Source organism: Triticum aestivum, chromosome 1B (genome assembly GCF_018294505.1).
Source record: "Triticum aestivum cultivar Chinese Spring chromosome 1B, IWGSC CS RefSeq v2.1, whole genome shotgun sequence".
In the NCBI taxonomy this organism is placed as follows: domain Eukaryota; kingdom Viridiplantae; phylum Streptophyta; class Magnoliopsida; order Poales; family Poaceae; genus Triticum; species Triticum aestivum.
In genome coordinates, this window is record NC_057795.1 from 88,457,292 (window position 1) to 88,472,236 (window position 14,945).

Sequence of the window (14,945 nt, forward strand, 5' to 3'; positions counted from 1 at the left end):
TGCCATGTTTAGCTTCATAAACATGTGTTGTTGCTCCTGGTTGCCTTGCCATGCCATGTATTTCTCTGTGGTGAGTGGTTCAAGCTCACCAACATGCCTACTTATTGTTGTTCCTGCCATGTTTGAATCTGTCATATAACTTGCTATGTTTATATGGGTGCCTTTGTTTGCCATGTTAAGTTCCTGTAACATGTTGTTTGATAGCTGTAAACATTGCAACCTGATGTTATTTCTACTAAGCCTGTAAACTGTTATTATTTGCAATCTTGCCATGTGTTTTGGAGCATGTTCTAGTAGTTTCTGGAGATAGCTCAGTGTTCATGTTTTGTCATGCTTTACCTGTACTTCATGCCCATGCCTTTTGTTTTTACGTTGAGATGTTGTAGCATATTGTTTTGATGCTTGCTAGATGCCTAGTTGCTGTTTTGGACAGCTTGTCCTTTAAACTTGTGTAGAGTGTATGTGTTGAACCGTTGCTCCGTTTTGAGTGTGCTCTATATGAAACTTGCTTAGAATTGCATGTAGTTTCATATTATCATGTTGCATCCTTGTTTTGAGGTGTTTGCTTGATGTTTGAGTGCCTTTTGCATCAATGCCATGTTTGACTTGTTTTGGTCATATATTCTAGGCCGTAGCTCCGAATTAAATGAACTTTATATGTAACTTGACTAGAATCTCGTGTAGATCCTCTTGGTGCTATTTAACTTGCTGTTTAACAACTTGAACATAAGGTTTATTCATATCTGGACCAATTCCGAAATTTGCATATGAGGACTTACCGGAATTGTTATATGTTGTTCCCGGCCTCATTTAAACTTGCTTTGATGTGTTGCTCTTGTTTGCATCGTCTCTTGCGATGAGTAGCTTCATGTAGCTTTGTCATGCATCATGCTTGTTATGCATCATGTCTTGTCTATGTGTGGTGTGTTTACCATGTTGTGTGCTTCTTCTCGATAGTTCCCATTTTGTTGCGATCGTGAGGATTCGTTCGTCTACGCTTGGTTTGTCTTCGTGGCTTCATCTTCTTCATGGACTCATTCTTCTTCCTTGCGGGATTTCAGGCAAGATGACCGTCACCTTGGATCTCACTACTATCATTGCTATGATAGTTGCTTCGTTCTATCGCTTTGCTACGCTTCCTATCTTTTGCTCTTCAGGCCTCCCCAAATTGCCATGAACCTCTAACCTTTGTCACCCTTCCTAGCAAACCGTTGTTTGGCTATGTTACCGCTTTTGCTCAGCTCCTCTTATAGTGTTGCTAGTTGCAGGTGAAGTTCAAGATTGCTCCATGGTTGACAGTATTATGTTGGGATATCTATTAATGCATATATATATTTGGTAAAGGGTGGAAGGCTCGGCCTTATGCCTGGTGTTTTGTTCCACTCTTGCCGCCCTAGTTTCTGTCATACCGGTGTTATGTTCCCGGATTTTGCGTCCCTGACGTGGTTGGGTGATTTATGGGACCCCCTTGACAGTTCGCTTTGAATAAAACTCCTCCAGCAAGGCCCAACCTTGGTTTTACCATTTGCCTCACCACCACCTACATTTCCCTTGGGAGTAATTAACCCGAGGGTCATCTTCATTTTAGCCCCCCCCCCGGGCCAATGCTTGTCTAAGTGTTGGTCCCAACCGAGTAGACTGCGGGGCCCCCTCGGGGAAACTCGAGGTCTGGTTTTACTCGTAGGATGTCTCATCACTACAACATGACCCCCACTATAACAACGCTTTTTTCCGTATCTAAAAGTCCATACATGCGTTGTTAGTGCATTTACCAACGGTTTGGGATGCGTTGCCTTATCCGGTGTTGCTGGCACATAGTGCAACACCTATACCGTCGTTGGTAAAAGGGACCGTTGCAATAATGCAACACATTAAACATGCTTGTGCAACACATATATACGTTGGTGCTTAATGCATACGAATCAAGATCCCATTGCTTGCGATGAAGAATTTTCAACCCTTCATGTGCATATATAATGTCATTATTATTATTATTATTATTATTATTATTATTATTATTGCCAGCAATGAAAATAACTCTTCATGTAATGGTTATAATTACATATTTCAAGTGAACAAAAAAGAATATACTCACGAGAGGAAGAAATCATATATTTGATAAAATTGTTGGATTCCAATAATGGATATTACACGAGGACATAGTCCAAATGTGATACGTAATCTAAATATTTTCTTGACAACGAAACTCAAACTGAAGGCATCCATCAACATCCGTACAACTTATCAAAAACTTAACCGAGGAACATCATCCAACAAGAACATCCCCTACAACTTTATTAAAATGGAAGGCCTCCATCATCATCATCATCATCATCACCATCATCATCATCATCATCATGAATGAACTCCTAAAGCTTAGCTTGTAAATATCTGATTTGTGATTTAAGTTCCTGTCGTCGTACAACAGAAATTAACAATTATATTGTTTTTCAACAATGCAAGAATCCTCCTCCAAGCCTTCGCAACATAATAGGCAGAATTTTCTTCAAACATTGTAAAAAAGGCTAGTAAGGTTATTCTACAATGCACACTAGTCATCAACCCAATAATGGGCTAACATTTTTGTGTTTCCACCAATTGTTAGCTAGAAATAACTACTATCATGATCTGAAATTGTTAGGTCAGATGTGACATCAGAATGGTTTCTCCTTATGCTATTTATCTTTAAGAAAAAGCAGAAATTAGAGAGAAATTATGTATGATTGGAGACGAGATTCCTCCCCAACTGATGACGTTGGACAAAAGAGGTGCTGCAGAATAAGAATACACTTATCAAGACGCCTGGTCAGTACAAAGTCATGATACAATCAAACAAAAAAACACCCAAAACAAATCATGACTAAAATTTGATAGTGAATAGTTAGCAAAACACACTTGATGAGAAATTCATACATGTAGAAATTGTATAAGACCATCACAAAATATTCAGCTTATATGAGTGATGCTTGCATCAAATTTCTTAATGTATATATACAACTGTATACTCAACTCTAGATACATATCTAATATGTCGAATATTTTATACGATAGGATTTCTCTAAGCCATCCAGTATGTTTTACCATGTACATTGTCTCTCTTTTTTTGCCTAAAGTATACACAGTCAGCACCCTATAAATTCCTAGTGTATATATACCAAAGGACACATCAAGGAGTTTAATTCTGTTATCACATGGTAGAAAACTCTAGTACAATAATGGGATAACATGCTAACTTGTTGGAGAAAAAAGATAGATGCAATCGACATGTGCAAACTTCTTTCCATGAATACTTCTGCATGGCACAAATAAAACTTTGACCAGTGCTTGGTAAGGCTAGAAGGATTTTCTTGCCACCACATTAACATGCATGTGTGTTTGTTGCTAGCGCTGGCTAGGAACTTAATTAACAAAGCCATAATTTTTTTTTTGGCTAACCTTCTACATGACCTATTAGATAAATTATTGTTGTGTTTGTCCTTCCTCAATAACAGCCTTCTTAGAGCCTCAAAACAATGTTCTTCATTTGTTAAGCCATGACCATGTCAACCAGCTGCTCATTGGCACACTCATTTTCATGATGGTGGCCTTGGTCTGATAGCGTCAATATGATAATACAAAACACTAAGTACGCCTGATGGCACATATATTTTCACGTCCAACGAAACAAATTATTAAGAAACTGACCTTATCAGATCAAATATGAGGTAGAATTTGTAATTGTTATGTCCATCATCTCCTCTCCTTGCATGCCACATACCTGCACTGGTACACAGTACTAATTAGCTAAAGTAAACATTTGTTTTCTTTGAAACCGAGATAATTTGTGTGCTGCGAATACAATAGAACAACATATGTTTTCTCTGATACATAGTGATATCATTTTTATAAATTGCACAAATAATTATAATTTGAGATGTGCCTCAATATATTAAGAAAGATACATTAAAAATCTACCAAACTTTAAGGACCATCATATTTTTATACTGTGAGCTCACACTTTTGCACATGCATCACACAGGCTGACTATATGTATATAATTATATTAACCGCTGAGTATAAAGATATATCCACCATGCTGATATTAAACTAATCGTGGACCTGCAGAAATGCGGACATTGGCACACAAACTCAAGCATCACACGTTCAAGTTAATTAGGCTACTATAATGCATGCAATTTAATAGACTAGCACTTATACTATGGGTGGATGCAGGGTGATGCGACCAATTACTCCACCAAGCGGATTTGATTGGAAAGAACAGAGCCCATTGCATAACAACTAAAAAAGAACAAAGTTATGGTGGTCAAACCTGAGTAGATGGCCGTGTTAGGTGATAAGGCACTCGTCGATGTTCTCACTTCTACAGAAGTCCTCACTACTACAACAAAGTACTGGCACAAGTGAGTATCGCACCTACTTGAGCTGTAATAATAAGGTAAAAAAAAGATTTTCCCAATAGAAGTATGACCATATGATTGATTAGGCCGGCAAATTGGGATGTAAGCAGAAATCAGTCAACCACATAATCCACGACATCAACCAAGGACTGCACAATCAAGTTTCACTTCCATGGGCTGGTGATAGGCTCCTAAGCTATAACTAGAATCAATTCAATCACAACAAGAGGCTTCAGCTGGAGTCTCCTCTCCGCACCAACCAGCTATAATTTAACCTGTTGGTCATCATCAGGGACTGGTAAGTGGTATGTAGCAATTTACAACTAGACTGAAGTGAAGCGGAGCGAAATGGGGGGAATAAAATTGGGAGAGGAGAAGCAGCCCGGCTCACCACGATAGCTTGATCGCGAGGGTGGTTGTAGCGGCAACTCTCCCCACAGCCGCCGGCCCCCGTGCGGAGGAATAGTAGACGCAGTTGATTCGTAGGGGCGCGCTGACGAGGGGCGGCGCACCGGGAAGCCGGGTCGCAGGGGAGTGTTGACGAGGGACGGCACGCCGAGATGGAAGGTCGCAAGGGATTGGTGAGGGGCAGCATGCCGGGGCGGAGGATCACAGGGGAGTGGTGAGGGGCGGCGCTGATAGTTCGAGGGGCGGCGGCCGGCGTGGGAGCCTATAGGGTCGCGAAAAATAGAGGAGGCTGGGGCTAGGGAATGACCTAGCCAAGTTGGATTGGGCTATATAAGAGGCTGGGTTACAGCGTTGGGCCTTATTTGGGGTTGTGGACTGTTGCAATATGTGTACTAACTACAACGCATATGCTACGATGCTTATATCCGTATCTATTGTGAATTTTGCAACACACAATTAAAACGTTATAGAATATATGTTGCTTTATAGGGGGTATCCTTGTAGTGCATCCGGTGTTGCCTTGAGAACGAGATATGTGCAGCTCCTATCGGGATTGTCAGCGCATCGGGCGGCTTTGCTGGTCTTGTCTTACCATTGTCGAAATGTCTTGTAAACCGGGATTCCGAGACTGATCGGGTCTTCGTGGGAGAAGGAATATCCTTCGTTGATCGCGAGAGCTTATCACGGGCTAAGTTAGGACACCCCTGCAGGGTTTAAACTTTCGAGAGCCGTGCCCGTGGTTATGTGGCAGATGGGAATTTGTTAATGTCCAGTTGTAGATAACTTGACACCAGATCCGAATTAAAACACATCAACCAAGTGTGTAGCCGTGATGGTCTCTTTTCGGCGGAGTCCGGGAAGTGAACACGGTCTTTGGGTTATGCTTGGCGTAAGTAGGAGTTCAGGATCACCTCTTGATCATTGCTAGCTTCACGACCGTTCCGCTTGCTCTCTTCTCGCTCTTATTTGCGTATGTTAGCCACCATATATGCTTAGTCGCTGCTACAACCTCACCACTTTACCCCTTCCTTTCCCATTAAGCTTTGCTAGTCTTGATACCCATGGTAATGGGATTGTTGAGTCGTCGTGGCTCACATATTACTACAACAACATTTGCAGGTACAGGTTTTGCGATGATCTTGACGCGAGAGCGATGTTGCTTGTTTTGGAGTTCTTCTTCTGCTTCATCTTCGATCAGGGGATAGGTTCCAGGTCGGCAGCCTGGGCTAGCAGGGTGGATGTTGTTTGAGTTTTTGTTTGTGTTTCATCCATAGTCGGATGGTGCTCTTATGTAAGATGATGTTGTATTCATGTGGCATTGTATGCCTCTTGTATGTATCCACATCTATTATGTAATGCTGATGTAATGATGTCCACCTTGCAAAAGCGTCTTCAAGATGCGCTTCTATCCTTGGTGGGACCTTCGAGTTCTTTTAGGATAGGGTCGCATCTTGGGCGTGACAGAGACGCCCCCATAGATCTCCCCGCCCGATAAGGCAGACGACGCCGAGGTGTCGTCCCGGAGGATCTCTCCCGATCAACCAGTGGAGAGAGGTACAGTGAAGACTGGGCTCGAAGGTGATACTTCGGTCGTTCGGGGTCCGGGGTGTGCGGCCCCTACCGGGACCAACAATGAAGGCCCCGGGCTATCTAATTTCTGAGGTATGGTGCAACCTGCTCCGACTCCAGGGGCGCCGGATACATTGTTAGACACATTGCAACATGCGTCCAACTCAGAGGAACATCGTACCTTGATGGGTATGGTGATTGAGAGGGTTCTGTCCGTGAAGAGCAGATTGAATGAAGCCGTTACGAGCCTGTTAAGAGGCTTTGAGGTACGTAATGTAATATTTTTAATTGTGCTATAAATGCAAAATGTGCCTGTGTATAGATAGTAGCCCCTGAGACTCTGGTTGGCGTCCGAAGGGAGGCGATCAGAGGATGAAGAAATACATGCCCAGGAAATGTTCTGACTAATTGAAACACAGGCCGTTACATCCGTGGCGACTGTCCAAGCTACAGAGATTGAACATCTGAAGCAGAAATATGATGTGGCGGATGATAACATCATGCTTATGAATAGGCGGCTCGAGGAGGCGCAAGGTATGTATTTGAGTCACTCAGCAATTGCAATAATATTAGCATGACACTGATAATTGCATATTGAAATATGCATAACTGCAGATAGTGCCGCCGCAGTTGAGATACTTCAGGCGGAACTTGCCCGGGCCAAGGAGTAGTCCAGGATGAGCAGTGCGGCTGCCAAAAAGGAAGTTGCCGAATTAAAGGCGGAATAGGCTGCTCGGCGCCAGTGTGAGGAGAGAATATCTATTATGGCGCTTGAGCTAAAAGATGCCGTTAGCCGATGCCAATTTCTTGAAAAAGATAACAAAGCCAAAGCGACCAATCTTGACAAGGCCTTACAAGAGGCGAGGGAAGCACGGTCCGAGTCTAGAGCAGCTCGGGAGGAGATCCGACAAGCTGGGGAGATCGTGGCTGTTAAGCCCTTCTTATTTCAAACTAAGTTCGGCCATCCGAAGTATGCCCCGCTTAATCAAATGTGGATTTGTCAAGACGCCTTTTTTGGAATTGCCAAAGAGTTTCATCGATGTGACTCAGTTTTTCCACGCACACGAAGGACAGGTGATGGAAAAGCTATTCTGGTTGCAATTCAACATGCCAAAGCATCCGCTATTGAACAAACAGATGGCCCAGTGGGCTGAGCTCCACAAGATATCCAGATCTGCCATGAAGGACGTGATAGTCCGGCTATGGCCCACCCAGCCAATTCCGAATAATTATTTTGGTTTGGTGTGGCGACTTGTTGATGCAGTGATGCGTATCGACGCTGTTAAGCGGTCAACATGCATAGAAGGTGCATGGATGGCCCTTGCCCGCGTTAAGACGTATTGGGCGAAGATGAAGGCCATTGATATTGCAGCGCAAAGTCCACCCGAGGGCAAGGACCATCACATGCGAGATCATTACTTTGAAGCCATCCTGGATGGTGCCCGCTTGATAGAGGGTTAGTGCTTGAAAAATATTATGTTTGAGTGAAGTGTACCAAAATTGTAACAAGAATATAATGATATATTTAAGGCTATGTTTTTATACTTTTGCCTGAAAAGTTTTGGTGCCTCCTGCGCGGTCGTTTTTTTGTTTACATATATATAAATGGTCTGAAAGTTTACTAGTCGTCGGCTTCAGCCCCCTAGCGTATAACGCGGGGGTGTTCAAAAAAGCACTTGATCACACTTGACCCAACGTCTTGGTCCATTAAGGAGGTGTCAATGCGGCGAACCAGGCAATCGGACTATAGGGCTTTAACACTTTCACTTAGCCATAGGAGTTTGACGATGGTTCTACGATATAGCCCCTGGTATGTACGCGGTTATCCAAATACAGTGAGTTTACATACGTGACCAAAAGAACGGTCCTTCATTTAATACGGAGGGAATCGCGAAGAATCCGATGAGTCATTGAGTGGTTGACCAGCTCTCGCCGCATCATGACAGTCAGTTTTCCGCTCTCTCTACTGAGGTGCTCATCCGGACAAGCTAGGACACAATCGCAGTAGTTCTCCCTTTACTACCTTAGCGATAGAGTGGAACGTAAGGTAGCAAGCACAGGAGCCGGACAACCCAACTATTGGCGAAAGACATGATTCGGAGCTTATGCATATAAAGCTAAACTCGCGACGCCGAACACTCCCTATAGGTGTTCGGACTTTTCAAAGTATACCGGGCCGAATACAACCCCTGGTAATGGACCCAGGTGTCAAGGCACGTGTGGCGATCTGACATGGGGAGAGAACGCAGGTGGCGAGATAATAAAATTCCAAACATAATATTGACCAAGCTACTTCTATAATATCCCTTTCTAGTACAGCGAGCCGTGTACTGACAAATAGCGCCGAAAACTTCCTAGGACATTGTACATGCCAGAAAAGTATAAAACAAAAAGTGATAAAAAGGTTTAGGTCTTAATCTAAAAAGAAACCTTAGTACGGGGCCCTGCTGCACGTCTACGCCGTTTTCTCCTTTGTGATGTGTCCTTTAAGGGGTGGTGTGATGGCCATCTGTAAAGAAAAAGAAAACCCTGGAAAAGAAAATCTAGTGTGGCCGTAAATAAAGCTGGTTCGTTTAATGAACCTTGAAAGATAACCGTAAAGTACGAATAGGGTCGAGCCGAACTACGGACTATTTGCGTGTAGTGTGCCCCCAGCCCTGCCCAAGAGGGATTTTAAGGGTGTAATTGTGTATACGAGGTACCTATGCTGTCGCCTTATGGGGCAGTTGATGGGGGCATAACTGCTAATCAAGCTCAGGTTTGTCTGAGCTGCGGCACTGAGGTGTACTTCGGACATGCTTAGTTGTGTCCGTGGTCCTAACGACCGATGATCTTTTCGGCTTGAATATGCCGATTTGGAATTTGGCTACTAAGGCCGCAGTGTCTTTCTCTGTACGGAGAGAGAGCTCCATATTTCCACTGACCGTAATGACGCCACATGGTCCAGGCATTTTGAGCTTTAAATAGGCATAATGCGGGACTGCATTAAAGCGGGCGAAGGATGTTCTTCCGAGTAGTGCATGATAGCCACTTCAGAACTAAGCTATGTCGAATAGTAGCTCTTCGCATCAAAAGTTATCGGGAGAGCCGAATACGACTTCCAATGTTAAAGAGCCCGTGTAGCGGGCTTCCACGCCCGGTATAACTCCTTTAAAGGTCGTGCGGCTTGGCTTGATTCTTGACGGGTCTAACCCCATCTTGCGGACTGTGTCCTGATATATCATATTTAGGCTGCTGCCGCCGTCCATGATGACTAGAGTGAGATGGTATCCATCGATTATTGGGTCGAGCACTAGGGCAGCCGAACCCCCATGACGGATACTAGTCGGGTGATCCCTACGATCAAAGGTGATCGGATAGGCCACCCATGGGTTGAATTTGGGGGTAACGGGCTCAATGGCATAGATGTCTCGGAGTGCGTGTTTGCGCTCCCTCTTTGGGATATGAGTGACATAGATCATGTTGACTGTTTTAATCTCCGGTGGAAATTTCTTCTGTCCCCCCGTGTTCGGCTGGCGAGATTCATCCTCGTCTTCGCTCTGAGGTCCCTTCTCCTAGTGTTCGACGGTGAGCTTGCCGGCCTTCTTGAAGACCCAACAACCACGGTTGGTGTGGTTCGTGGGCTTAGCGGGGGTGCCATGGATCTGGCAGTTCCTGTCCAATATTTTGTCTGGGCTTGATGGACCATCTTTGTGACCTTTAAATGGGGTTCCTATACCGCGGCGTTTCCCATTCCTTTTCTTTTAGTGCTTCGTCCTGAAGCGATAGCTTCATGCGTTTTCCGTGGATAAGATGGCAGCGCTCCAGCTCACTAAAGAATGGGATGAAAGTGGTCCGCTGGCAAGCTTGTTCTGATCCTACTCACTCGTAGGGGTCCAGACACCCACAAAGGGGGAGGGAGTCAACTGAACATCTCAGCTATTGGCGGGAATTTCGCCCGCATCCGATCCCCGGGAGAAATTGTTGGAATTCTATGAAAGAGTCCCGGGAGCCAGGATACATGCCAGTATCATACGACCTGGTGGAGTGGCACAAGCCTTTTTTCATGATTTTCCCGGCGGTCTGGAGAAAGCAGCAATCAATAGGACTTTCCTAATCCTCCCTTCCTTTCAGGAAGAACATAGTCTAGTGTGAAAAGAGATAGTTGCCTTCCTCTTGATGGAGAATTGAAAACACCCCAACGTATCTTTCACTAATTAAGTAGTAGTGAGGCGTCGGTACGTCAGCCTTTTATTGAGCTCAAAAACAGGCAGAGGGAGATTAGAAAAAGTGTCAAATCCAATAGAACAGAGAACGATGGCCCAAATAGAACAACTTACTTCCTCTATCCGAGTTGGCATCAATATCAAGATCAAAGCGCGAGAGCACTGCTGCTCAGTGGGCGGGCGCAGCAGTTACATGGACCCATTTCTTTATGTTGTTGCCAGCGCTTTCCCGGGCCCGTTGCACAAATATGAGAAATCAAGGGTTGTGGATGGTGGAAAGTATCGAGTTGTTCTAGTTCCTGGCCTTGGTGGTTGGCCCATGCCCGAGGGATACTATGGCACATCTCTTTTTGCGGGAACTAAACAAGTTGCCAATAATAATAGATATCCCATAATACTTTAGCGAACGAGATAGACGGTTTAAACAAAAAAGACCCAAAATTTCAAACATGTATCTAGAATTACTGGAAAACTACTAACAAAATAGTGAAAATAAGCTTGTTAGGAGCCCATCCAAAATCATTATAGACCCAATGAATTACTAGTTCCCCACGGGTGGAGTTGTTTCTTCTGCTGACCAGGTCTGGAGCCATTGAATCCGGCGTTTACTGTTGTATCATCTGGGCTTCCAGCATTGTTTCGATGTTTGCTTTTGTTATGTCGTGGCTTTCCATTGCCATCCCTGACTTCAGATGTGCCAGGCTCGCTGGTGCCGCTGCGGGCTAACCAGCTGTCCACTCCCGCGCAAAAACGGGTCATGAGCTCCGTTAGGGATTCCATTGTTCTTGGCTTTTCTTGGCCAAGGTGTCTAGCTAGCCATTCGTCCCAGACACTATGCTTCAAAGCTGCTAAGGCTTCGGTGTCTGGACAGTCGACGATTTGGTTTTTCTTAATGAGAAACCGATTCCAAAGCTTGCAAGCTGATTCCCCTGGTTGTTGGATTATGTTACTCAGGTCGTCAGCGTCCGAGGGCCGGACATAGGTCCCTTGAAAATTGGCCCGAAAAGCATCCTCATGTTCTTCCCAACTTCCAATGGAATTTTCTGGGAGGCTTTTCAGCCAGTGCCGAGCTGAGCCCTTTCAGCCTGAGGGGTAAGTATTTGATGAAGTGGAGATCATCTCCGCGAGCCATGTGGATGTGAAGAATAAAGTCTTCTATCCAGACCGCCGGATCCGTCGTTCCATCACATGCCTCGATATTTACAGGTTTAAACCCTTCTAGAAATTATTGATCCAGCACCTCATCGGTGAAGCATAGGGGGTGTGCGACACCCTTGTATTTGGTTGTATCGTGGCGTGGGTTCGACGGTTAGAATGTTCGGTATCGGCTTCGAACTGGTATATGACCGGCATATTTGGCTTGATAGCCACAGTCCCGTGTGGGGGCACGGTCCCTGGATCCGTAAATGGATATGGCCTTACCATCCTTTTTGTCCAGGTCCTCACATAGATCGTGTTTCAGGTCCTGAGCCGCAGCCTCCCTTCCTTTATGAGGAGGGGGTGCGGGCTTGCGTATGGAATTGCTAGCCATTCTGTCTCATCCATGAGGTGGTTGGTCTGGCCTGTCGACCGTATTGTTTTTCAGCGATATAGGCACAATAGCCTCATCGTCGAATTTTGGCAGCAGTTTACGCTTAGGATAGCCTCTTGTTTGGCGATTATAGACATATTTTTTCCTCAGCGTCTAGCACTTCGTTCCATCTGTCATTGAGCGTATCATGTGTGGCTTTAAGCCGCTGCTTCTTCTTCTTTAGGTTCCTTGTAGGGCAATAAACCTTTGATGGAGGCGTTCTTGTTCTAAAGGTTCTTTTGGGACGACAAATTCGTCATCGCCCAGGCTGACCTCTTCTTCGGAGGCAGGTTGATAATTGCTATCTTCGGTGTCAATGTGGCCAGACAACATCCCCGGACTGTGCTCGTCGTCCTCTCGCACGTCCTGCTCCAATGCTGGGTCTGGGGGTCCTCATCATGGTCCGGATTATCTCCATCGTCCATGATAATGTTGCTGTTTTTCCCTTTGCCGGATTGCGATCGGTGCTTCTGACGCCGATGCTTGGGAGGTTCATCGACAGGCATATCATTATCACCGTAGGCCTCCTTCTCTTTAAGTGTGTCCACCGTGTATATATCGTATGAGGATGTAGCCGTCCGCCGCCCTATGGGTGGTGGTTTTTGTGCCTACTCCTCTTCGGCACCGTCATCCATACCATCGATGTCTTTGGAGCCGTAATCGAGCGTGTCGGTTAAGTCTTCGACAGTGGCAATGAAGTGGGTGGTGGGTGGGAAGCGAAATTCTTCGTCATCAGCTTCCCATTCAAACCGGATATAGTTCGGTTGTGGGTCCCCTGTCTATGAGAGGGCTTTTAACGAATTTAGCACATTGCCTAAAGGTGAGTACCGGAAGATGTCCGCAGAGCTACACTAGACGATCGGCGCCTGATCAGGTTCGATGGGCGCGGATGCACGCGGTTCGGAACTTATGGCCGGAGACAAATCCGAGGTTTCGATGACACAGGCCCCGCTCGAGGTTGGACCTATGTGCGGCTCCAGCGCCGCTGAGTCTGCGGCTTCTGTGGTGGGGTTGAGCATCCCGTCCTCGGATGGTGCAATCCGCTCCGGATCTAGGGCCAAGGCGGCTATAGGCGCTATCTCCTGAGCACGATCCAATGACAGATTTGGGTCATGTTCAACGTGGTGGCAGGGAGCGGGCGTCATGGGATCGAATCCGTCAAAGATCAAGTATCCACGGATATTGGCCATGTAATAAAAGCTTCCAAACCTGACCTGGTGTCCGGGGGCGTAGCTGTCGATCTCCTCTAGATGGCCAAGCGAGTTTGCCCGTAGTGCGAAACCGCCAAATACGAAGATCTGTCCGGGGAGGAAAATCTCCCCTGGACTGTAGATGATTGATGGATCCATCAAGACTTTCGATGACAACGCAGCAGACCTCTCATCGAAAGCACCAATGTCCATGTCAAAACCGGCGGATCTCGGGTAGGGGGTCCCAAACTGTGTGTCTAAGGCTGATGGTAACTGGAGGCGGGGGACACGATGTTTACCCAGGTTTGGGCCCTACTTCCTGCTTGATTGATCTTGATGAATATGAGTGTTACAAGAGTTGATCTACCATGATATTGTTGGAAATATGCCCTAGAGGCAATAATAAATTGGTTATTATTATTATATTTCCTTGTTCATGATAATCGTTTATTATCCATGCTATAATTGTATTGATAGGAAACTCAGATACATGTGTGGGTACATAGACAACACCATGTCCCTAGTAAGCCTCTAATTGACTAGCTCGTTGATCAATAGATGGTTACGGTTTCCTGACCATGGACATTGGATGTCGTTGATAACGGGATCACATCATTAGGAGAATGATGTGATGGACAAGACCCAATCCTAAGCCTAGCACAAAGATCGTAGTTCGTCTGCTAAAGCTTTTCTAATGTCAAGTATCATTTCCTTAGACCATGAGATTGTGCAACTCCCGGATACCGTAGGAATGCTTTAGGTGTACCAAACGTCACAACGTAACTGGGTGGCTATAAAGGTGCACTACAGGTATCTCCGAAAGTGTCTGTTGGGTTGGCACGAATCGAGACTAGGATTTGTCACTCCGGTTGACGGAGAGGTATCTCTGGGCCCACTCGGTAGGACATCATCATAATGTGCACAATGTGATCAAAAAGTTGATCACGGGATGATGTGTTACGGAACGAGTAAAGAGACTTGTCGGTAACAAGATTGAACAAGGTATCAGTATACCGATGATGGAATCTCGGGCAAGTACAATACCGTTAGACAAAGGGAATTGTATACGGGATTGATTGAGTCCTTGACATCGTGGTTCATCCGATGAGATCATCGTGGAACATGTGGGAGCCAACATGGGTATCCGGATCCCGCTATTGGTTATTGGCCGGAGAGTTGTCTCGGTCATGTCTGCATGGTTCCCGAACCCGTAGGGTCTACACACTTAAGGTTCGATGACGCTAGGGTTATAAAGGAAGTTTGTATGTGGTTACCGAATGTTGTTCGGAGTCCCGGATGAGATCCCAGATGCCACGAGGAGTTCTGGAATGGTCAGTATTGTACCAGGAGTGCCGAAAGGGGTCCGGGGGTCCACCTGGGGGGTCCACCTGCCCCGGGGGGACACATGGGCTGTAGGGGGTGTGCCTTGGCCTATATGGGCCAAGGGCACCAGCCCCAAGAGGCCCATGCGCCAAGATATAAGAAAAAGGGGAGAGTCCTCAAGGGGGAAGGCACCTCTGAGGTGCCTTGGGGAGGATGGACTCCTCGCCCCCCCCCCTTGGCCGCACCCCTTCCTTGGAGGAAGGGGCAAGGCTGCGCCTCCCCC

The 14,945-nt window shown here is 45.8% G+C and overlaps 1 protein-coding gene across 1 annotated transcript; it reads right to left on the reverse strand.

Moving 5' to 3' along the window:
• Positions 1–2,099: 2,099 nt before the first annotated feature.
• On the reverse strand, positions 2,100–12,110 carry LOC123077374 (uncharacterized). Its single transcript, XM_044499648.1, has 5 exons — positions 12,002–12,110; positions 4,789–5,112; positions 4,310–4,378; positions 3,685–3,757; positions 2,100–2,411 (listed from the first exon to the last, which is right to left on the reverse strand). Exons 1-5 carry the CDS (start codon positions 12,108–12,110, stop codon positions 2,267–2,269), a joined length of 720 nt encoding a protein of 239 aa, XP_044355583.1. The 3' UTR covers positions 2,100–2,266.
• Between the last annotated feature and the right edge of the window lie 2,835 nt (positions 12,111–14,945).